The sequence below is a fragment of the Diplotaxodon limnothrissa genome, linkage group LG19 (assembly GCF_057381915.1).
Source record: "Diplotaxodon limnothrissa isolate DT_005_m linkage group LG19, D_limnothrissa_male_GT1.1, whole genome shotgun sequence".
NCBI lineage: Eukaryota > Metazoa > Chordata > Actinopteri > Cichliformes > Cichlidae > Diplotaxodon > Diplotaxodon limnothrissa.
The window spans coordinates 28,154,767-28,177,176 of record NC_140614.1 but is presented as its reverse complement, the minus strand read 5'-3'; the positions used below and the strand labels follow the sequence as shown (position 1 = coordinate 28,177,176).

General features: G+C 39.5%; 2 protein-coding genes across 3 annotated transcripts; both read left to right on the top strand.

The window, feature by feature from the left end:
• Positions 1 to 3,437: 3,437 nt before the first annotated feature.
• Positions 3,438 to 4,741, top strand: cga (glycoprotein hormones, alpha polypeptide). Of its 2 annotated transcripts, none has more exons than XM_085343579.1 (4): positions 3,438 to 3,491; positions 3,719 to 3,830; positions 4,065 to 4,249; positions 4,667 to 4,741. In XM_085343579.1, the coding sequence occupies exons 1-4, from the start codon at positions 3,438 to 3,440 to the stop codon at positions 4,739 to 4,741; spliced, it is 426 nt and encodes a 141-aa protein (XP_085199705.1). The 2 variants fall into 2 exon arrangements, with proteins under 2 accessions (XP_085199705.1, XP_085199706.1); XM_085343580.1 differs by lacking the exon at positions 3,438 to 3,491 and adding an exon at positions 3,609 to 3,629.
• A 2,411-nt stretch (positions 4,742 to 7,152) lies between these two features.
• Positions 7,153 to 21,490, top strand: znf292a (zinc finger protein 292a). Its single transcript, XM_085343013.1, has 8 exons — positions 7,153 to 7,308; positions 9,040 to 9,194; positions 13,347 to 13,425; positions 13,751 to 13,886; positions 14,047 to 14,249; positions 14,566 to 14,702; positions 14,996 to 15,137; positions 15,243 to 21,490. The coding sequence occupies exons 1-8, from the start codon at positions 7,159 to 7,161 to the stop codon at positions 21,393 to 21,395; spliced, it is 7,155 nt and encodes a 2,384-aa protein (XP_085199139.1). The 5' UTR covers positions 7,153 to 7,158; the 3' UTR covers positions 21,396 to 21,490.
• The last annotated feature ends 920 nt before the right edge of the window (positions 21,491 to 22,410 follow it).

The following is a 22,410-nucleotide window of genomic DNA, read 5'->3' as shown; positions in this document are numbered from 1 at the left end:
AAGAGGAATGTAATTTTTTGGCCCCCCATCATTCTCACTCACAGGGGATCAGAAACACATTTCTGTGTTGGATGCTATTGATGGATGCTCAATCATCCAGGTAAGGAAATCCCAGAAAGTTGATTCTGGAGTCCGAGGAATGAGAAATAATATTTGATCTGATATTTCTTGCATGCTGGAGCTCATTTTCATGTTCTCATATATAAAATAAAGGAAAAACTTGAACTATTGAGTGGATCTAGTGGCTCTGTTATGCTGTGGTGGAAATTTTTGCTGTAATGGTTTGTATCCACTTGTCCCCACAGTGGAAAGGTTCCCTAGAAATGATTCCAAACTTGATTTGAGTGATCACTTCTATCCTGTTACAAAGCATTTCAATTCTAATCAGAGTAATCTTTTCCAGGATGTCAATATCCCCGTTCGAAAAAGCTAAATGATGTAAATAGTCTTAACCCAATGAATTGAAAATGTAAGATTGTGCTACGACCACTGTGTCCAATCAGCTTTACTTCATGTTATACAACACATTTTCCAGTCTGCTTGGTTAGTTCAAGATTTAATAGAAATTTGTTATCACTAAATATTGCAGTTACCTTGGTAACTAAGAATACATCGTATCTCTTCTACATCCTTATCAACAGTTGTTCTTTTGCCTCTCTTCACTACCACAGCAGATTTTAAATCAAACAACAATGTTATAGCAGACTTCTGAACAAGGGGTTTTTGTTTGTTAAATTTAGCATTAAATATATAGAAATGGCAGCCATTTTTATCCATCTTCTTCAATTTTTTTTTTAATTAACTGACAAGTTGTTTCATAGGCAAATCGATTCCCCTATTATTTCATGACAAACAAAGCAGACATAATAACTGTAGTTTATTCAAAGTGTTGAATTTGTACTTTATAGCTTACATGTGAGATAAAAAAAAAAAGAAGAAGAAAAAATGATTTACATAGAAGAAATGCACTGGCCAGTTTCACAACAACAAAGTCCTGAAAAACCATATGTCCTGAAAAACACAAGTGATGATGACAGTTATTTCAATGGTTGAGAAAAGCCGCTTCTTCTACATCATCAACATCTAACCAACTAAAGAGTATTCTCATGGCACGTAACTATGTATACTACAACTTTTGATCCTTGTCCTCATTTTGACAGTGGAATGAGATGATTGTGGACAAGGTAGTAGTTTGAGGCTTTCAAGTGAATCTGCAGAAATGTAACATAATACTTGAGTATAAAAAGCAGAAGACTGTGAAACAGATTAGTGAGAAAGATGAGTGTTTCTATCACTGACTGTTGTTTTCAGTGAACTTTCAGTTAAATCCCTTTAATATGCAGCACCCCTCCTCTGAACTGTCAGTTACTGTAAACATCTCATAACATCTCCACTTCCTTTGACATACTTATTCAGCTCGGCTTCATTACACGAACTCACTCATCAGTGATGATTTGAAGCAGTTATTTTAGACACTGCTGCAAATAGCCAAATATGGTGTTACGTAAGTAACCCAGAAAAAAGCATGAAAGGGTAAAAAATAAATAAATAAATGAATAAAAGCAGTCAAAGAGATGTAGTATTATTCTTTTTTTATGGTTAAAATTAACAGTTTCAATGAAAGGCCTTCTCAGATAGCAGCGCTAATGTGGCCATTATATTTTGATTTGATTGAAATTGGATTTGCCTTCCAGCTATGCAAAGCAACAGCATACAGTCAAATACTTTTTAGCATAATTACTTTATTATGAATGTTAGATTTATAACGCAGTTACATTTCATGCTACAACGACTGATCTGGCATATGGCAAAAAAAATAATCTCTTAACATTTCGGGCCACTGAACATCTTGTCTTCTACACTTAAGCCAAGGATTTATCACCAGCACAACCAAGGACACGAGGGATGGGTTCTTATGTAAACACACAACCAAAATCCAAAATACATTCATATTCATCCTTGACATTTTAGATGTTAGAGGTGGAGACATGGATCCCCCCTAACAACCATCAAACACCAGCTCATTAATTCATAGCTTCTTTTATCTAAATTAATTCTAATCCTTTCTTTAAAAAAAAATGTTTCTCTACTGAGAAACAGATGAAATCTTTTTAGGTTTATTTCTGTAATGCCTGTTTAAAAGTTCACAATAGGAAGTGAGTGAGTTTTACAGAGGAAGACATGCATTATTTTTAGAAGTGCTGAAAATGTACATGAAAATTGATGTCTGCCCGTGAAATAAGATGTATTGGAGTTAGTTTAACACAGCATAAGGTGAAAAGAGGAAGACAAAAATGCTCGACTGAACTATTTCACATCTTACATCTCAGTTTTTACAGAAAGCCACAGTGTTAAAATGAGTCAAAGTGCTGTGAAAAAAGTATTTCCTGCTTTCTTTTTTTTTCTTTGTATATTTCTCACGCTTACATGTTTCTGAACATCGGATACATTTTTACAAATCTGAATATTAGTCAAAGATAACCTAAATACAAAATGCAGTCTTTAAAACATAATATCGTGTATTAGGGTAAATGAATGGTCTTTGTCTAATGTCAACATTTCTTTGATGATCTTGTGAGTGTGAGGGGACAACGAGTTTTTAACAGCTCTATACATGCTCTAAAAAAAGGTATATACAGTATTGATGTAATGTTATAAGCTAACCAGATGCTTTCTTGTCAGTAATACAGAATCCAGTATGAATTTTTCATGTGAGATCATACTTGAAGAGATGGAATAAGTTCTAACTAGTGCCAAAGTATTAAATTAATGGCATAAAATAGGACTGATTTCTGCTAATAACACCCACTGTATGGACTGATAACATCTGACGCGGGTCTTAGTGATGACTGTTTGTGCAACCATTTTTGACTTAGTATTTTGGAGTTACATTTAGTGAGTCAAATGACTTTAAACTCTAGCAGTAAACAAGTACCCATAATGAGAGCACTTGATGCAAAATGAAAAACATCCTGTTTTACAGTTAAACATCCACACATGTGGATTTTTTTTATCACCGCAAACAAAACCATTGACTCGTTCAATGTAAAAGCAAAATCGTGGCTCAAAGAAAGGTAAATCAGAGACCACCGGAGCAGGTCTTTTGTTGTTCTCAGCTGCTGTTCTTAGACGTTTGCATCTATTCGTGTTAGTCCCCGTGGAACCGAGAGCGGTTAAGAAAAGGCAGCAACATTTAGTTTGATGACATCACTTTAATAAATTGTGTATTTCAGCATCGGCCCTTTTTACACACCTCAGAATTCTAAAAAGTCACGAAAACAGTTTTATGCACATTAGCCTTAAAAATGACCTTTGTCCACTAAACCGAAATGCCTAAGATAAATCTCTAATTAATTCCCCCCTTTTTGCTCACCCCTCAGTTACCTAGTAACAAAAATCCGGGGATTAAATGTAACCACCGTCGTCAGAATGGAAGGATGATAATGAAGTATGTTTTGAGTTTCCACTGGGTCACAGAGATCATTGATAAGGTTGGTAAGCTTCACTTAATCCAGGAAATTGCTAGGAAAATGTGTGGGCTATATAATGGGATGGATTAGACTAGAAGTTCTCACTACAAGTAAGTTCTGTACAGAGGCACAGTGAAGGGGACACTTTCTCTCAACATGGTAATACTCTGTCTCTATACTTATGCTTTAACTTTATAGTTCTTTATTTGCATTTACCACTTTCTCTGTATTTGTTTCTATATTTTTAGATAATTGCTACAACCGCCATGGGCTCACTGAAGTCACCTGGACTGTCCCTTCTGCTGTTGTCTTTTCTTCTTTACATAGCTGATTCCTATCCCAACATTGACTTATCAAACAGTAAGAATTGTTTATGATGTAAATACTATTTTAAGTTCATCCAGTGTTTTATAATTGGACTTGAAATTAAATGTAAATGATCTGAGTCTTATGAAAGTCACAATGTTCTGTTCTAAATTTCTTATCACAGAGATTGTGTTTTTAATCTCAGTGTTCAAATGCTGGCACAATATTGCAAACCGTGCAGTTTGGGTTTTTTAGCAATGGTTCCCTTTTCTAAACCACCCTCTCTAGTGGGCTGTGAAGAATGCACGTTGAGAAAGAACAATCTTTTCTCAAGGGAACGTCCGGTTTACCAGTGCATGGGCTGCTGCTTCTCCAGAGCGTACCCGACACCTCTCAGAGCCATGAAGACAATGAATATCCCAAAAAACATCACCTCAGAGGCGACGTGCTGCGTCGCAAGGCACAGCCACGAGGTAGAGGCACAAACACATGACAATGTCAGGCAGCTATTTAACTTTTCTATGAATTTGTGACTTTTTAGCCTAATTTATGTTGGTGTCAGTAAGATTTTAGCAAAACAAATCTTGGAGTTGGATGCTATCGAATAGTTAGGATGTGTATTACATGTAAGCACTTTTTCTGAGTGAATGATTGTGTTATTCATTTCTTTTTATTTTAGGGGATCTTATATAACTTTTAAAGGGTTATTATTATTATTATTATTATTGGAAAAAAATGCACATAAGCTTCTCATATGGTTTTTATTTCAGTTTAAAACACTACTACAGACTATAGAGCAAAATACCATGACAGAACGGTTTAGTGTTATGCCATTTTTGTGTTAATGTTCACCCTTTTCCCCCCTCCTTAATCATCTGTTCCTTTTGCAGATCCCGATAGCTGGCATTTCGGTGAGAAACCACACAGACTGCCATTGCAGCACCTGTTACTTTCATAAGATATGACAGATGGGGACTGGGGACCACTCTGCATCCTTCGGCTTGGCAAACATGTTGTGTTTCTTTTAATATGCACACGCTTTACTCTGTTTTAAAATGCATGTGTTTGTGTTTCCAGAATATATTTCACAGTAATTCTGTGGCTGTGATGTTTCTTTAACCTACTTTTTTTTTTTTTTTTTGCCTTATTTGTATTTGAAAAATTGTGGATTTGAAAAACGATTAAAATGTGCAACAAGAGCTTGGATTAAGGAATGAGTCTTATTTTTAAATCCATGCAGAATGATTTGTTACAAGGAGGTTTTCATGAGTGTTTCTTTGGAGAAAGGTGCATTCTTACACAAACTGCACCTCACTAAAAAGTGAGAACTGACTTTCTGGCTGAGACACTCTAATGTCAGTAAGGCGACAGAATAGAACATTTTCAGGAACTAACAGCCAAAATGTGCTTTAATGGCAAATAAATTATAGAAATATAGCTGAATTTTAAGTCAGCGTAGGAAAGATAGAAGTCATTAGAGTGATGATTTAACCACTTCAGTTTGATGACACTTGGATGAGCTCAGACACCTAATAAAGATCTCATTTTTAATACTAAACGTTCATTTAAAGAGAGCTATTAGGATGGGTGGTGATGTACCGTAACTTCGACTTTAACGTTTGTGTTAGGATGCCTGGGTCGTCGACCCAGGGTTTTTGAGTTTTTGATATTATTTATACTTCCTAGTTTTTGGTTTCTTTGAGTTCTGTCTTATGGCTTATGTCTCTGTCTTCTTTAGTTGCTCTGTCTCCCCTATCACCTGCATCCCCTTGTCTAGTTCGCGTCTATGTGTATCCTAAGTTCCTATATCCCCGTGTTCAGTCAGTGTTTGTGTCTGCCCTGTTCCCACGTCTCTGTTCCCTTTGTAGTGCCTGCATATGAGTCTGTGTCTTTGTTCAGTCTGTGTTATGTGTTTCCTGTTTTACTTTAACATCAGACATGGACTTTCAATGTGTCTGGTTTTGCTTCCTCTTGTCTCGTTAGGCCTGATTTGCCCCAGCTGTGTTTCCCTCCTGTTACCCATTCCCTGATTGCTCCCTCTGTGTATTTAAGCCCAGTGTTTCTCTGTGTCTGTGTCGCGATCTACTGTTTTCTTAGCTGTGTGTTCTGTCATTTCTCTAGTTTAAGTTTGTGTTGAGTTTTTTTAGTTTTGTTATATTTTGAGTATTAAATTAAAGCCTTTTTTGAGTTCACGTCTGTCTCCGGAGTCTGCACCTTGGGTCCTATTCCTGCCTGCACACAGCCACACCTAACAGTTTGTTGAGAGAAATGAAAAACCTTTAATGTGAAGGGTTTTCTAACATATCAACCTATCTGATATATTTTTTCAAATGTTTTATGGCATTATGATAAAACACAAACATAATGAAAACACTTCATTCTTTGCTTAGGGTAACATGTTACAGTTACATCAGTGGTTTTTGTATTTTTCTTTTCTGGCTTGCCCCTCATTCAAAGCCCCTCATCCCACACCCAACACCTTTTCACCAATAAAAAAAGAATTCATGCTGAATTTCCCAGAAATAAAGGTGTGTATCATCTGCTCAGTAGCATCAGAAATCTCATTCTTCTTTATTTATTATAAAAGAAAAAAAAACATACGCATCCACTTTAGCTTCTCTTCATCTTGCTCTCCTAGTTGGCTGAACTGGCTCCAGCTTGATAACCACTGAGTAACATGTTTCCTGCTGGTCCAGGTAACAAACTAGAGCACCGAGTCTGTTCGTTAATGTTAGAAAGGTTTATTCTGATGTGCTGCTCTGAGCACGGGTGCAGGTAGAAGAGTTCAATTTGAATTCAAATGCTCATTTGGTGTAACATGAATTGTAGATTTATGAAATATACCCTGGTATCCTTTTTTCCCTCGGGCTGCACAGATGTACCTCGAGTATTAATCTGATTTACCTCTAACATCTGGCCTGCTGGAGTGACTCTTAGCATGCGACACTGAATCAGGCCTTTTTCTGCAGCAGACCCAGGGGCACATTCTCAGGATTCATACCTGGAAGATACATAAGGTTTGCGTGGGGACACTGGGAGTAGACTAAAATCATTTTGCACACAGATTTGTGTTATTTTAGGAGATGGCTGGTTCACGCCTCGATGTCACAGCCTGCCTGCGGTATCTTTTTATGTCTTGTACCCTACTATGCAGTGTTGATGGTAACCCACATCAATCACTCTGAGGTTACCGCGTCAGCATATATGTGACCCACAGCTCGTGTGCACAGTGTGATTTTATGCGTAAGGTTGTGGATGCTTTGTTGACATCGGGGTTATGTTGAGCTTATAACAGTACACGCTCCCCTCCCCCTGCGTGCGCGTGCGTGTGCAAGTCTGTCAGCGTAACATCTGTGCGTACGCGGTCGTGATTGTTGTGAAGATGGCGGAGGGGGAGACAGAGAAGGAATATGATACACGGAAAGCTATCGAGGAGCTCCGAGAGCGGTTCCAAGCGTTGACCACAGCTTTGAAAGAAAGTTCTCAGCCCCCGTTGGAAGCCTCCTTGCATTTCTGCCAGGAGTTTTGCCAGGTTAGCTCGTTATCCTGCTGCTCATCCCGGGCTGCCTGCAGCCCCTCTGGTTTCTTGGCCGAGGATGCGCGTCTACGTTTGCTATAACAATGTAGCTAAGGGGTTAGCAGCCTAGCTAGCTCCCTGGCATTTCAAGATGGGGAAAAAACCTCCTCAGTGTTTTCCCCCAGGTTTACCAGTGATGTTCGTATGCGGCATGCACTTATTTGCAAAGTCTGACCATCCACGCGGCGAGAAGCCACGCCATCGCGTGCCCGCGCTGCATTAATTACACGTATTTTCCAGGCCAGATAGCTAATAGCAAATGAATGTTGCTAGCTGGTATGCAGGGTCCCCCTGTCTGTGCAGTGGTCATGCTGTGCAAAAACGGATAGCTGTGTTAGCGAGATTTTCCTGAGCGGTTGCATTCATGTGCACCGCTATTTATACTTGTTAAAGGTAATAAAAAAAACACAGTGTAAGCGCTGCAAGACTGCACCCATGCTTGTGGGGATTTTAGCTTGGTGTGTATTTAGGTTACTTTTTGTGAAGCTGTTTTTTTTTTTTTTTTTTTTGTACGGAAAGGGCAGTGATTTTCCCCCCAGTGTGCTAGCCCGGGCCTTTTGCACTAATTAATCCAGCTAACCACATCAGCGCATATGTTTATTACAACGCTTTTATCTATGCCAGCACGAGATGTTCAACTGATGTCATTGTAAAAGCAACCGATTAGCCTGCAGCTGGCTGAGCAGTGATTTGAAGGAGAAAGTGTTCTAGTGGTCACCGACTCCAGTATCCGTCTCATTAATTAGCCATGACCACATAGATGCACATTATGCGATTTCTCCATTTTCCTGCGACACAACGTAGATTATTTTCATGGCACCAAATTGGTGTGAGATTTTAAATTTGACCCAGTGCATCTCTAACCGGCTCTGAAGAATTCATTCAACTTAAAAGTTATGTGAGAGGGAAAAAAAGGGAGAGTCTGGGACTGAATGCACTTTTAGTCGGGGCAGGAATGTATTTAAAAGCGTGTAGCTGCAGGGATAATACACTCACTGAGCATGATAAGCGTTTTTATGCGAGCAGTGTGTTAAAGAAATAAAGTTTTATGGATTAAATTTAGGTTTTAGATTTGCTGAATTTGTATAAAAAAGGATAAAAAAAATACTTTTTTTTGCACACACTAGATTATTTTTAATGGCTTAGGATACTACTCCTTAACTTAAATGTGTAATAAGTATGTCATGGTATTAAACATAACATTTAATATTAATTATCCTGATGGCATGGCTTTTTGGCTTATTAAAGGTAGCTGTCTCTTAAATGTAAGCGATAATCAGAAATCTGTAGCTTAATTTACACTGATAGCAGCAAGTTTTACATCATTGAAAGCGGTTCCCGTAAAGAGGAATGAGCAAATTTTGTCTCAACGTTCTTACTGGGTTCCCAACATATTTCTTTACCAGTAAAGCCACATTTCTCTGGCTTTTTCATCTTTATTAGATAGTCTTTCAGTGAAGAGGAGTCACAAAAGCAGGAAGTTAAAAATTGTTACTGTGGTTATTATATCCATCACCCCGAGAGTTTCAGATTGACATAAAAATGTAGAAAAGCAGAAAATCTTGAAAGTCGAGAAGCCTAAAACAGATAATATTCCGCACAACTTTTTGACTATTTGTGCACAGAAGCTTGTAAGTTGTCATTCAGTGCCCTATTTTAACTGAAGTCTTTGTTTTCTTTTCTAAGGTCTTGGTGGAACATGCCAGTCGTTGGAAAACGGATGAAGATCCACTGCCCTTGCTGGAGGTTTACACCGTGGCCATCCTCTGCTTTGCTAAGGCTGCCTCCTGTCTCTCCTCCGAATGTGAAAATGTGCCACTCCTACTTGAAAAGTTGTCACTGTGAGTAGAAAATGAATTCAGTGTCAGTGCAAATGTGTGATAGATATTAATAACATAAACACAAGAGTGCATTAAGTCCAAAGATTAAAGTGGTGATGAGTAGTTCTAGTTCTACTGGTTTGTTTTAAGAGAGAATTTAATCCCTTTGGGCATTTGGAAAGAGGAATAATATGTGACAGTAAAAATAAACAAAACACACCCAAATCTCAGAGGAAACTTACATGAAAAGTTTTCAAATACTCTATAAACAGTCTACAGGAGCCACTTAGCTATTTGCAGGGTGTGCTCTTATGAAAACAAAGTCCTTGAGGCTGTAATGCAGAGTGGAAGTGGAGGGGATCTCTCAGGGAGCCACAGATTTGGGATGATTTACAGAGGAGGATGCAACGTGTACGCAAAATGAAGTCAGAGACAATAGTTATCAACACCAAGAATGTACATTAGTTCTTAGTCATAAGATGTATTTGAATAATCCAGAACACATCATTATGCCTCTGGAGTGAACAGACGTACCGATGTGTCGAAATCACGCTACCGATTTACGATGATCAAGCAGCAAGACAAAGCCTCCCTTTCAACTTGTGTCTAAAGTTTGGATTTCAAACTATACACCAGTTTTTAATCCTAACAGTACAGCTTTACAGGATTTTATTGACAGTCTGATGCATATAAGTCCCACACCATAAAAATAGATTGAAGCCAGCAAAATAACCATGCCTATGTCGTCTATGTTGTGAACACATCTTACTATGAGTAGCACAGAAGCTTTTTAGATATTCTATGATGTGGTAATGATACCATTAAAGTACGTAAAATAATAAATATAAAAGAAAAGATATTCTGAATCACATTTAGTGTTATATTTTCATCATCTCAATAGCTATTTGGGATATAGGCCTGCAATGGCTGTTGCAGGCAAGCAGCAAAGGGTTGAGGTTAGGACATATCGTGACTTAGACCTCGATTTTGCTCACAGCTAAACTCAACTGCACTGATGAATTTGCACAGGGATCAGGACATTCAGCAGTATACTATAAAGGCCTATTACCACCTTTATTGTAATTGTAAATGCTTTTTGACCACAAAGTGGGCGGCCACTAACTCACTTGACAGTGACCCGATTAGTCATGTTTCTCAAGTAATGATCAGTGCCTAATTATTGGTAATAGGCAGTTGTGGGATATGCATTTTACCTGTGTGGAAAGGTGCAGAAAAAGTATTCCATTCACAGGATGGTTGGATATACTGATGTTTTATCATGCATTCACTGAATCTGTCTTGGTCCTACCTTATTTTAGGTGAATTAGTATATAATTCACCCTAAAGTGATCTCCAACTACTCTCACAATAAGAGATAATACATTTTGGTTTCTCTAAACAACAATGATTTCACAATTACCCTTCCAACAAACCCAAAAGTGACTAGACACCAGTGTTTACAAGTGGCATCTCAAATAAGATGGGATAATACTGTATGACAGCAGGAAACATCTAGATAACTGAAATGTTAGCAAATAAAAACAAACACTGGTATCAGAATGGAAATATATCAAAATTGGACCATATATTATGCCCATAAAGGACATTACAAAAATGCAATTCACTACTGTCTCTAATAATGAAAGAAATAGTTTGAGTTGATGATATGGAGCTAAACAAAAAAATGAACTGCAGCAAATGTTTTAAAACTCAATATATACACCCGTGAGTCAAATGAGTTTATATAAATTGTACCGCAATTTAACTCTTTAAGACCTACCATAGAACCAAGTCCGCCAGAGCTTATCTTTACACGTTTACATGTTGTAGTGCCATTTTTGGGAGCATTTCAAGTTGCTATACATCAATACAACCATTATAGCCCAAATTGTAATAATATGTATGCATTAAGTGCATAGTAACTACATAAATTTCAAAAAAGTGCAATAAACTACAACAAAAATGTTTGGTTTTTTTTACATATATTTCTAGTTAGAGAAATTTCAGAGGTTTATCCCTCAAAACTGTAAATACAAAAAAGTTCCAGAAAATAGTTTCCAACAACAGGAAATTTATTTTGAGTGTCTTCATAGTTTTATTTTTGAGATACACCAATTTCTATATACTGCAGCAAAAATAAATATTATAATCCAAATTTGCAAAAACAAACCAGCATGTGCATCAAAAAAAACCTATTTCCAGCAGTGCAATTTGAGTTCTAAGCATCTCAGAAACTATTCAGAAAAGCATAAAGTCAAACATAACTTTTAAAAACACCAGTATAGGCTTATACAGCCCCGAAGGTAAAAAAAACAAAAAACAAAAAAACCCCTACATTTTCCATGAAAATGACGTCACTTACAGTTTCGGGCAAGTAATGGTGGACATGCGATAGTTCGTGCTGAGAGTCTATTCCAATGTAGGAAGTGTTTTGAACAGGTAATCGGATCGGCAAAGCGTGTTTCTGGAATATTATGTTTTTGATGCTGCAAGTGCTTTTTATGCAATTTTTGCAAAGCTATATGTGGAAGGAAACCATGACCTAGGGCAAGCTGGTGGCATAAGATGTAAGTACAACGCCTCCGGTTTGATATGCAAAAAAAATTATCGTGCTAGCTTACGTGGTTCCAGTTCTACAGGGATTTAAAAATAGTTACGCAAAACGGAGCGTGCCTGCTCCGACCAGTTTTAAAAGGTTAAGAGAGAGGAGAAATCAGCCAGATTAATTTGCATTCTGTCGCTGATTTTGTATCATGCATGATGCAGTAGGGAAGTAAAATAACAAAAATAACACCACGCGTGCACACGCAGATATATATATTCTAGATGTTAAGCAGAGCAATGCACTCTCTACCCATCTTATATGCTCTTTCCAGAGCTACTTCTCATCTGGTCACCGTCTTTGCACTCCAAGGTTTAAATACAACTACCACAGGAACTCCTTTGTTCCTTTAGTTGCAACATTTTGTTAATATGAACAACATGAGTGTATGAATGGTATTAATGTGTTTCTTTGGACAAGCAGCTGCGCAGTAAAATTAAAAATGTTCCTCAGCTTTATATTTGCAAAATGCCAAACTGACTTTACACTCACACTAGGGCTGGGCGATATGACCCAAAATTCATATCTCGATATTTTTTAGCTGGATGGCGATATAAGATATATATCTCGATATTTTTTTTAAAGCCATAAGTTGAGAACAAAAAGAGAGTTCTTAGTCACACTGTGTCCCAGATGTCACACGGGCACTTTTATTTACATACAGCGTAGATGTACATGAAGAAATTACTTAAAAATAAATTATCAGCATTTATTAAATAATCATGGTCCATAAATAAAAGAAAACAATGTTGTTTTTGTGCATAACAAAAAGCTCACAATTGTGCAGTCAAAATGTAAACTAATAGACGCTGAGCATAATAACAAAGAGACAGATTTCACAGCTGCACCACGTCTCTGAACAGGTGCCATTTGTGGTCCTTATACACACACAGTACGTATCACTCCGCGAGGCTCCTCCCCGGTAGCCGTAATCCTCTGACAATCCATCAAGCGGTGCAGCTCCGTAGCTTAGCAAAGTCATATTAGAACATTTTTGACAGATTGCTGAGCGCTGTGTTCCACATAAAATCGGTTCGCGGTCAGTAAGAACAACCAGAATTCATACATAAGGCGCACTGACGATTTTTGAGAAAATGAAAGGATTTTAGGCCGTGCAGCCCCTCCGGGCTGCATGTCGTTAGCGCGGTTAGCTCGCTAACACGTTGACGCCGTCCAGCCCCACGCACGGTAACTCGCTAACGGAGATTTTCCGCTTTCATCTTGTCATTGCCTGCAGGTGAAGCTATGAGGGAGGCGGAGTTGTGTTCAGTGAATGAGAGGCGAGGCAGAGTAACATTGCGTAGAGACAAAAGTGGACGAAAGAGAGGCAAACCTGCGGCTCCACAAGTATAATTATAACATAACATAGACTATATCGATATAAACGATATTGTCACATCTTATATCTCGTATGAAAATATATCGATATTTTTTAAAAACTCGATATATCGCCCAGCCCTAACTCACACCCTGCAAAAAGCTATTCTTGTATGGTTATCCCCATTTTATGGATTGTGTGCACATCCTTGACCTACATCTGGCTTTAACAAATTGCTGTGTTGGATTCACAGGAGCTGTGCAGAGCTGCTGCTCTTATTGCCCCAGCATGTCCCTGGTGCCTTATGGGAGGAGTTCCAGTCCTCCATGAAGGTCAGTATCTGCAGAGCTACTTGTAGATACTTTTCTTATCATTTTTTCTTATCATTTCAGTGATAAGCAATGAGAAGTTACTTAGTTATTAGAAAACATTTGGTTTAGTTTACTTAAAGGATATGTAAAATGATATGTGGTAAAATACTGCACTGAGGATTTATTATGTGTAAAGAATACATATATCACTTCAATAATTGACTATCGTAACATCGCCATAGCAAATATTTCAGGCATGAGTGAAATGAAAAATGAAATTTCAAAGCACGACTGACTGAAGTTTTAGCAATGTAATCATTACATAGTTGTGCGTCTTCTGTTACAGTTGGCACACGGCCTTTTGCAAGAAAGTGGGAGCACACAGCTCTGCCTGCTCTCAGTACTGGCACAGCAGGACGGCGTCTGGGCCAACACCACATTAAGCAGCATCCTGTCCAATCAAATTCCTCAAACTGAGCAAGGTTAGTCTTCTTTTTTTATACGTCTAGGCTTGCCAACGCACCGCACTGACTTTTACAGCTGTAATTCTAGGAAATAACTCTCGCTGTGTATAATAGTAAACTTTCTGACTGAATTCTCTCTCATGACCAGTTTCTCAACTTTCTTCTTTCTCCTCCTCAGTCCATGAATTTCTTGAGCTCGAAGGTCCCACGCTTCTCAACATGCGGATAAAACATCTTATCAAAGTGGACAGTATTAATAAAGCAGCTGTCCTTGCAAAGATGTGCTCAGAGTATCCGGGATATGAAGGAAAAGGGAACTTCAAACAGACCTATTTGCTTTGCATTTGTATGACAAAAAGTCAGGAACAGCTAATGGAAGAGGTATGAAAACATTATTTTAAACATTATTTTAAAATAAACTATTTTACTTGATTAAAAATAATATTTCAGCAGGGTTTGTGGCCACTTAAATGTTTTAGAGCCCTCGTAATATGGTATTGTTATTAAAACCACATTTGTTGTTAGATGCTTTTTTGAAACGGACAAACGGACTGTGCCTTTCTTAAACTGTACTGAAGTTGAATCAATCAAATTGACCCTTTGTTTGTTTAGAAGTTTCCTGATATCTGAAATTGACTGATACTGCAACTGGATTTCATTTGAACTGATTTTTTATTTGATCTGTTTTCTCTAATAGATTGCATCAATAGACTGTAAGGATGCCCTTGAAATGATCTGCAACCTGGAGTCTGAGGGAGATGAGAAAGGCGCTCTCTGCATGTGTACTTCCTTTCTCAAAAGACAGCTTCTCCAAGGAGATGTTTACTGTGCCTGGTAAGAGTTGCTATATGTTTCAGACATTTGCAAAGAACAAAAGAGTTGCACAGTCATGGAACAGCAGTAGGCTAAACATGCATGCTTTATATCGTAAGTGCAATTCTTTTTATCGTTAATCATTATTATAGATGCAGCTTATAGATTGGCCAAATGTGAATAAATGAAGGATGCTACAAAGTATAAATTCAACATATTGGTTCCATCAGTGCAGACACAGCCTAATTTGTGTAAAAGTTTACGCACTCTTTCAGTTCAAAACCTTGAACAGTTCCGTTTGTGAACTTTTTCAGGGAACTGACTTTGTTCTGGAGTAAACTGCTCATGCGATTAGAGTCGTCTGCTGATTCCTTTCTGAGCCGCAGCAAAGAGATGGCTCTTCTCTGTAGAAGTGTCTGTCACATTCTGTTTCTCATCAAAGTAATCCAAAACGAGGTAAGGAAAATAGTCTTATGCGTTTACCGTTAATGCAAGAACAGACATAGACATATAAGGCTTTAAAATAAAATCGTTGGCCTTTATGTCTTTCTATTTTCATAGGTTGGGGAGGTGGGGCTTCCAGTGTGCGTAGAAATGTGCATTCAAGCTCTGAAAATGACCTCCAGTGACCATAAAGATAGCAAGTCTACCATCTGCAAGACTATTTCCTGCCTCTTGCCAACTGATCTAGAAGTTAAGCGTGCATGCCAGCTCACAGAGTTCCTACTCCAGCCTACGGTTGACTCATATTATGCTGTGGAATCACTGTACAATGAACCTGACCAAAAACCTGAGGAGGACGGGAGTCTACCAGTGCCCAATTCTTTACGCTGCGAGTTACTGCTGGCCTTGAAGACACAGTGGCCTTTTGATCCGGAGTTCTGGGACTGGAAAACATTGAAACGCAACTGCTTGGCACTGATGGGCGAGGAGGCAGCTATTGTCTCTTCTATTGACACACTCAATGACACAGATGAACAAGAGGTGGAAAGTGCACTTGGCAAACTCCCTGAATACAAAGACCTGGAGGATTTCCTGCTAACCACTACAAATGAACTCAATGAAATCACAGATGAAAGAGAAAAAAATAGAGAGGCTAAAAAACTGCGGGAGCAGGGTTTTGTGTCTGCCCGATTCAGAAATTGGCGAGCTTACATGCAGTATTGTGTTTTGTGTGACAAGGAGTTCTTAGGTCACAGAATTGTTCGTCACGCTCAGAAGCATTTCAAAGACGGAATGTATCTTTGTCCAATATGCGCTGACAGTTTTGAAACTAGGGAGATTTTAGAACCACACGTAGCAACACATGTAAAGCAGTCTTGCAAAGAGAGATTAGCTGCAATGAAAGCTGCAAGAAAAGTAACCAAACCACCTCAGTCCCCTAAAAGTCCATCAAAAATTTCAAAAGTTGCTGCCAAGACAAACACTAGTCCTGTTAAAATTGAATCTCAAATTGGACAACAGCTGGGACCCTCTGTTAAGATAGAACAAACTACATCTGACACACAGATAAGCCAAGACTGTTTCTGCCCTGTGAAAAACTGCACTAAAGCTTTCAAGTTTTTCCGTAACCTCATGGCTCATGTCAGATCTCACAAGAACGACGAAGAGGCCATGAGGTTTTTAGAAATACAAAAGCAGAAAGTGGTTTGCCAGTACTGCAGGAGGCAGTTTGTTAATGTCAGACACCTCAATGATCACCTGCAGATGCACTGTGGCACCCGACCATATATATGCATACAGCTGAATTGCAAGGCCAGCTTTAATTCGAATTCGGAGCTCCTCATGCATAGAAAAATACACCCAGAATTTAAGGCCCAGTGCATGTTTCCTAACTGTGGCGAAGTTTTCAGCGAGGCCTACCTGCTGTATGATCATGAGGCTCAGCATTACCTTACCTACACCTGCCAAACGGACAACTGTGGAAAAATCTTCTACTCACAGTCTCAGTTCTTGTCCCACCAAGAGAATCACAACAATGATGCAGCGAACAGTTTTAACATCGCAAATCAGCTCCCCCCATCCGATGCAAAAGTGCAGCCACCACCACCACAAGAGAGCACCCCAACCCAACAAGACACATGTTCTGCTGCTGTATGCTTTGAAGGGATTAATACAGATATACATATGAAGGAAGCATCAGATGCCAGTGCATCACCATGCACATCGCCAGCCCCCGGTCCCCTGAAAGTGAAACACTCAGTCGAAAATATGCTGAATTCAATTGGACATCCTGAGATAAAAGAACCAGAGAAATGCTACACTCCACTGACCAATCCCACTCCAGCACCAGTTGATGCCACTCAACCACCACAAGCTCCACATGCCCACCAAAATGTGGCTGTGCAAGGTACTGTTCCTCCAGTGTATCCTGTCCCAAGTAATACAGATCCTTTGCCAGGTCAACAGGAAGTAACTGTCAGTGGGACTAATAATGTACCAGGCAATGAGTTTCAGAAAGCAACTCCACAAATAATTTCTCCTGCTCAAATCAAGACAGAAATTCCTTCTTCGCTTCAAGGATATCCTACTAGCACACCTGCAGCTACTGCTGGAAGTGAAGAGAACCTGCATTGCTGCCCATTTAATGATTGCACAAGGGCATACAGTACAAACAAAAGTTTGTCTAGGCATGTGAAGAAGCAACACCCTGAGATATTCGAAGATTGGAAATTGGCGAAAAAATATAACAAAGTGGCCAAAATTACTGCAAAAAAGACACCCAGTGGACCAGCGTCACAAAGTCAACCTCAGAACCCAGGTGCCAAGCCTCCAAACCAGCCAGGAATACTATGCAACAAACCTGGGATGCAGCAGATGGATTACCTAATGGGATGCTCAAGCTCTCCCGCCCAGTGTTACCCTGGATCGATGGAGCCTGTGCCTATCACTCCAATGATAAACCCCACGGTGTACTCATCCTGGGGAAGCCCAAACAATTCCAGCGGAATGATGCAGTCAGACATGTCTCAGTCTTGGTCTTCACCTCCTATGAATAACTGCTATCCAGATGCCTTTAACATGAACGAGTACCCACCCCGCAACTATCCTCACTGGCAGGCAGACCCCTATCAAGCCACATCGTCTCTCCCATCTGATAGAGATCACTCAGTAGCAGCTATGCACGCTCCCACTATGTCAAACGCTCCTTCAGATTCAAGTTTAATGTCTCAGTATGTGTCCAGTTCTCTGATGCTTGACAATGGAGGCCAAATGCATAACGGAGGACATCAGTATGGACTCATGCATCCTGAGGGTGCAGGAGACAATGTAGATGTGAGAAAAAGCAGTGCAAGTATGACAGGACAGCTGGATAATGGAAACAGTATCTCAACTATTGACAGCCTCCCTGACGGAAGCTACCACACACCATATGCTCAGAATGAAAACTCTTGTCTCACTCAATGCTCATCAGTTGATATTCCAATGAAATGTTTAACCCCAGAGGCTCCAGCGCCAATAAAATCTACAAGTGAAATAACTGAACCGGAGAGTATGGCACCTCACGGTTATGATCAGATAGACAACTCAGTGGATGGCATGCTCAGCCCACACAACGTGATTCACACTGATTTCCCTTACGATGAGGACTGTGCCAATGCCGACTGTGAGACAAACCCCTCAGATGAAAAGGCAAGTGACCCAGATGTGCAGAAAGGAAAACGCAGCAGGCTGAGCAAGCGTACCAAATGGCCCGCAATCATCAAGGATGGCAAGGTCATCTGCAGGAGATGTTTTAGAGAGTTTACAAGCACCAAATCTCTTGGTGGTCACCTGTCTAAACGCTCACAGTGCAGACCTTTAGATGAAATCGACCTGACAGCTGATCTCCCAACATCATTTCTTGATTTCCTCAATGATCCTCATGTCCCTGACACTAATGGAGCAATATATAACATGCCAAATGGTGACTTCTCACAGGAATCTTGTAGCTTGACCACTTTGACCTCGTCCGTGGTGTTGAAACAGGAGCCCCAGAATACAAATATCATGGACTATCCAAACTCCTTCTCAGTTTCCACTGAAATCCAGCAAGAGAAGGCAGTAGATTTGGCTAATCCAGCTCTTGATGTACCTTATCAGGAGGATCACCTGATGGAAATGTCACATGCCTTTCAAAGGTTGGATTTGATCGAGGCTGCTCAACAGAAGATGCGGAGTGCAATGTCCACAGAGCAAAGTGTTAGTCATTGTGATCCAGCCCCTGTTATTGAAAAGAACAAAACACTGAGTAAAAGTGACGACAAGCCCACTGAAAAGATACCTAAACCTTTCAAATGTGACCAGGAGGATTGTGAGTACTCGTTCATGACAAAGGAAGCATTATTCAAACACTTGAGTAAAATGCACGATTATACTAATGAGATGATAGATGAACTAAAAAGAACGCCATCCAAACTGTCACCATATCCTTGTCAGATCTGTCCAAAAACATTTACAAGAACGACAGGGTTGAGAATTCACTATGAAAAAGTCCATCGCTTGTCAAAGGCAGAAATGCAGAAGCTTAGAATTAGTGCTAGAAATAGACGTGCATTTAGACTTAACAAAGCTGATGCAGTTATTAAACGTCCAAACACCGATTTCAGTAGCGGCCAGATAGCAAAGTCTGCACCTGTAACTCCTGCTATAAAACAGGAACCACTTGATGTTGCAATTGCACCTCAACAAGACGCTGACAACAATCTAGACGTTCCTCAGGTCACTCCAGAAGACGTGTCAAAGCAAAGCGTGACCTCTGAGGTATTGACTGTTACACGACTACCATCACCTCAAAACTACTTGACTGACAGGCCATTTGAGGAAGTGGCACAACCTGCTCCTGAAAAAGCTCCAGAGGAACCTAAAGTGGCTGTTATTAACAACAGTCCAGAAATGACACTGAAATCCAGTTTGAAAGAGAAGCTCAGTCCCGTTGGCAAAGCAAAAATGCCACAAGGAAAATTAGCCGTGAGCCCGAGCAAAGTGAAACAGCTAAAGTCTCCGCCTTCATCTCCTTCATCGTCTCCAGAAAAACCCAGCAGCTCCAAAAGCACACCAACAAAGGAGGAGAAAAAGGAGAAACTTCAGAAGAGGTTAAGCCTCAAAATGTTTGACGCAGACAATGCCTACAGTCCGTACAGACCTTATCGCTGTGTTCATGAGGGATGCACTGCAGCATTCACCATCCAGCACAATTTGATACTCCATTACAAGGCCATGCATCAGGCATCCCTGCCCCCTAACAAAACTGAAGGTGAAACTGAAGCTGAAAAGACTAGTGTTAACACCGGACAGGAGAGCGATCAGACCATAGAAAAAGATAATGAAGTCAGGTGTCAAGTGAAAAATTGCTCAAGGGTGTTCATGGGAATCACACGGCTGGTGCAACATTACCTCTTACTACACAAGTTCACCCGTGACAAAGCCACCGCCATGATGGCCAGTATGAGCATAGGAACTTTTAACTGTGACCGGCCAGAGTGTGCTCTCCCCTTCAGCTCTGTGGAAAAGTACATTGAGCACATTAAGAATTACCACAAGGAAATTGCCATTTCTGAGAGCGGCTCGGTTGATCCAACTTACCGGTGCGAGTACGATGGATGTGACCGAGTGTACACTACAAAGTCAAACCTGCTCCGTCACCTCATCAAAAAGCACGACTATGTTTATGACCCCAAAATAAGTGATGGAAGAAGGACTAAATCGGTAGGGCTCTTCCCAGGGGTTAGCAATGGGAAAGAGAACGTAGAAAGTAAATTCAGAGTGAAAAAGAAAAACACTAAAAAGAAAGATGGAAAGTCCATTGAACACTGGACTAGTTTTGGAAAGCCTACACTAAAATCTCATGAAGAAGCATCTGCCATGTGCACCAAGAAGTCCTCGCTGCAGTACCCATGCATGATCATAGGTTGCGATGCAGTGGAGTCTGCTGAAAGAAATATATTTAAGCATTACACCACACATGGCCTCACAGAGAGATACATTGAAGATCAGAGGAGCCAGTTCATTTTCTGCAAAAAATACTCACGCGCCAGATGCAAAGATGCAAACAAAGCAGAGGGCACGTCAGCTTCATCTTCTGAGGACATGGAGCCAGAAGAAGTTGAAAAGCCCAGTGACCAGAAAATAGATGAATCGGTAGAAAAAATAGTCCAAGAGGACAGCAAGCTGTCCAACGACGATAGTGCAGAATCTCAAGCTTCCACTGGGACAGAAGGAGGAATTAAAAGAGGCCGTCCCAGAAAACCTGCACATCCCACACCAGCTTGTCCGGAGAGGATACAAACCCTTAGGAACCGCACAACTGTTAACAGTTCAAGAGAGAACTCAAATCCTGGTACCCCTGCAGCCCAAGAACAACGTGATGATGGGGTTATGTCAGCGTCTTTCAAGCCGTTAGGACTTGAGGACTCCTTTCTTAAGTTCTTGGAAACCTCAGAGTCGACCAACTCTTCCAAACGCAAATTAAATGATAAATCTAGTGCTGAACTGCCTTCCAAAAGACAACACACTAACAAACAGAAATCTGCAACCAAAAGTAAAGCAGCTGATGAATTGAAAGGTTGTGAGAGTCTTGTAGACTTCAGAAACCCCCTCAATCTCCAATCAGTGAGTAATGTTAAGATAGTCATGGATAAAACATTATCAGATGGCGCTGATCTTTTGCTAAAGCAGCTACAAGACATGCGGCCCATAGTCATAATAAAAAAATGGATTTATAGCGGATCATAACCCGATATTTTTTGTTTTCAGCTCAGTCTTACTCAGGATTTGAGAAGTTATGCTGCAGAATGGTTTGTTAATGCATCAAATTTCCAACTGTTAACAGTCATGGTCACACTTAATGAAAAAAAGGCCTATTTTGTACCTAATGAAATAACGTCTTGGATGATTTTAAGTATGTATGTTAGTTATAATAACCAGGTAATCTATAGGGCATAGATTTTAGAAACATGTTTGTATTTATGCTTAGTACTGAAGATGTTTTTTTTTTCTTTTGCTAAATGGAGACTTTTAAAGAAAACTGTTTTTATATATCCCTATGGGATTTCAAGTTCTGTTTGTATTTATTTCATCCTTTTACAACACTAGTAGACCTATCTGTAATATTTACATGTCTTCCACAAAGTGTTCAATAAAATGTTACTGGTTCTTTTTATAACATACTGACTGCACACTTTCTATTGTTCTAACTTATATAGTTTACAGTAGCTTCGTTTACGCGCAATCCCAGCTGTGAAATGATGCACATGATTTGGTTTTAAATGAGCTATGGAAACTTGGAATATGGTGGGACAAGGTTGTTGTTAGCAACTGAATAGATGTGGAAACTTCATATTTGTGGACGGAAAGCTTCCCAAAGGAGCCTGGAAAATGTACAGTTTTTAAAACTTTTTCCATGAAGGGAATGCCAGCAATCTAATGTCAGTTTAAAACACCTTAAATTGGGCATACTGACATGAAAAATACCAATAGTATAAATAAATCAGTGCATTAAAACACATTTACATATTAAACATATTATGGAAGCTTGTTTCTTTCTCTCAGTGTTTCCCCCATTCGGACTTCAAAATTCCAACTTGCTCAGAAACTCCAAATTTTGAAACGATACGATGAAAATTAACTTGGCCTGCTTTTTTTCTCCTTTTTTAATTGCAGAAATAAGCCTCCATAGTTCATGGAAAAGTACTTTTAACATCAACAAAAATATATATTGAGCTTATTTGTACAATTAAACATACTGTTC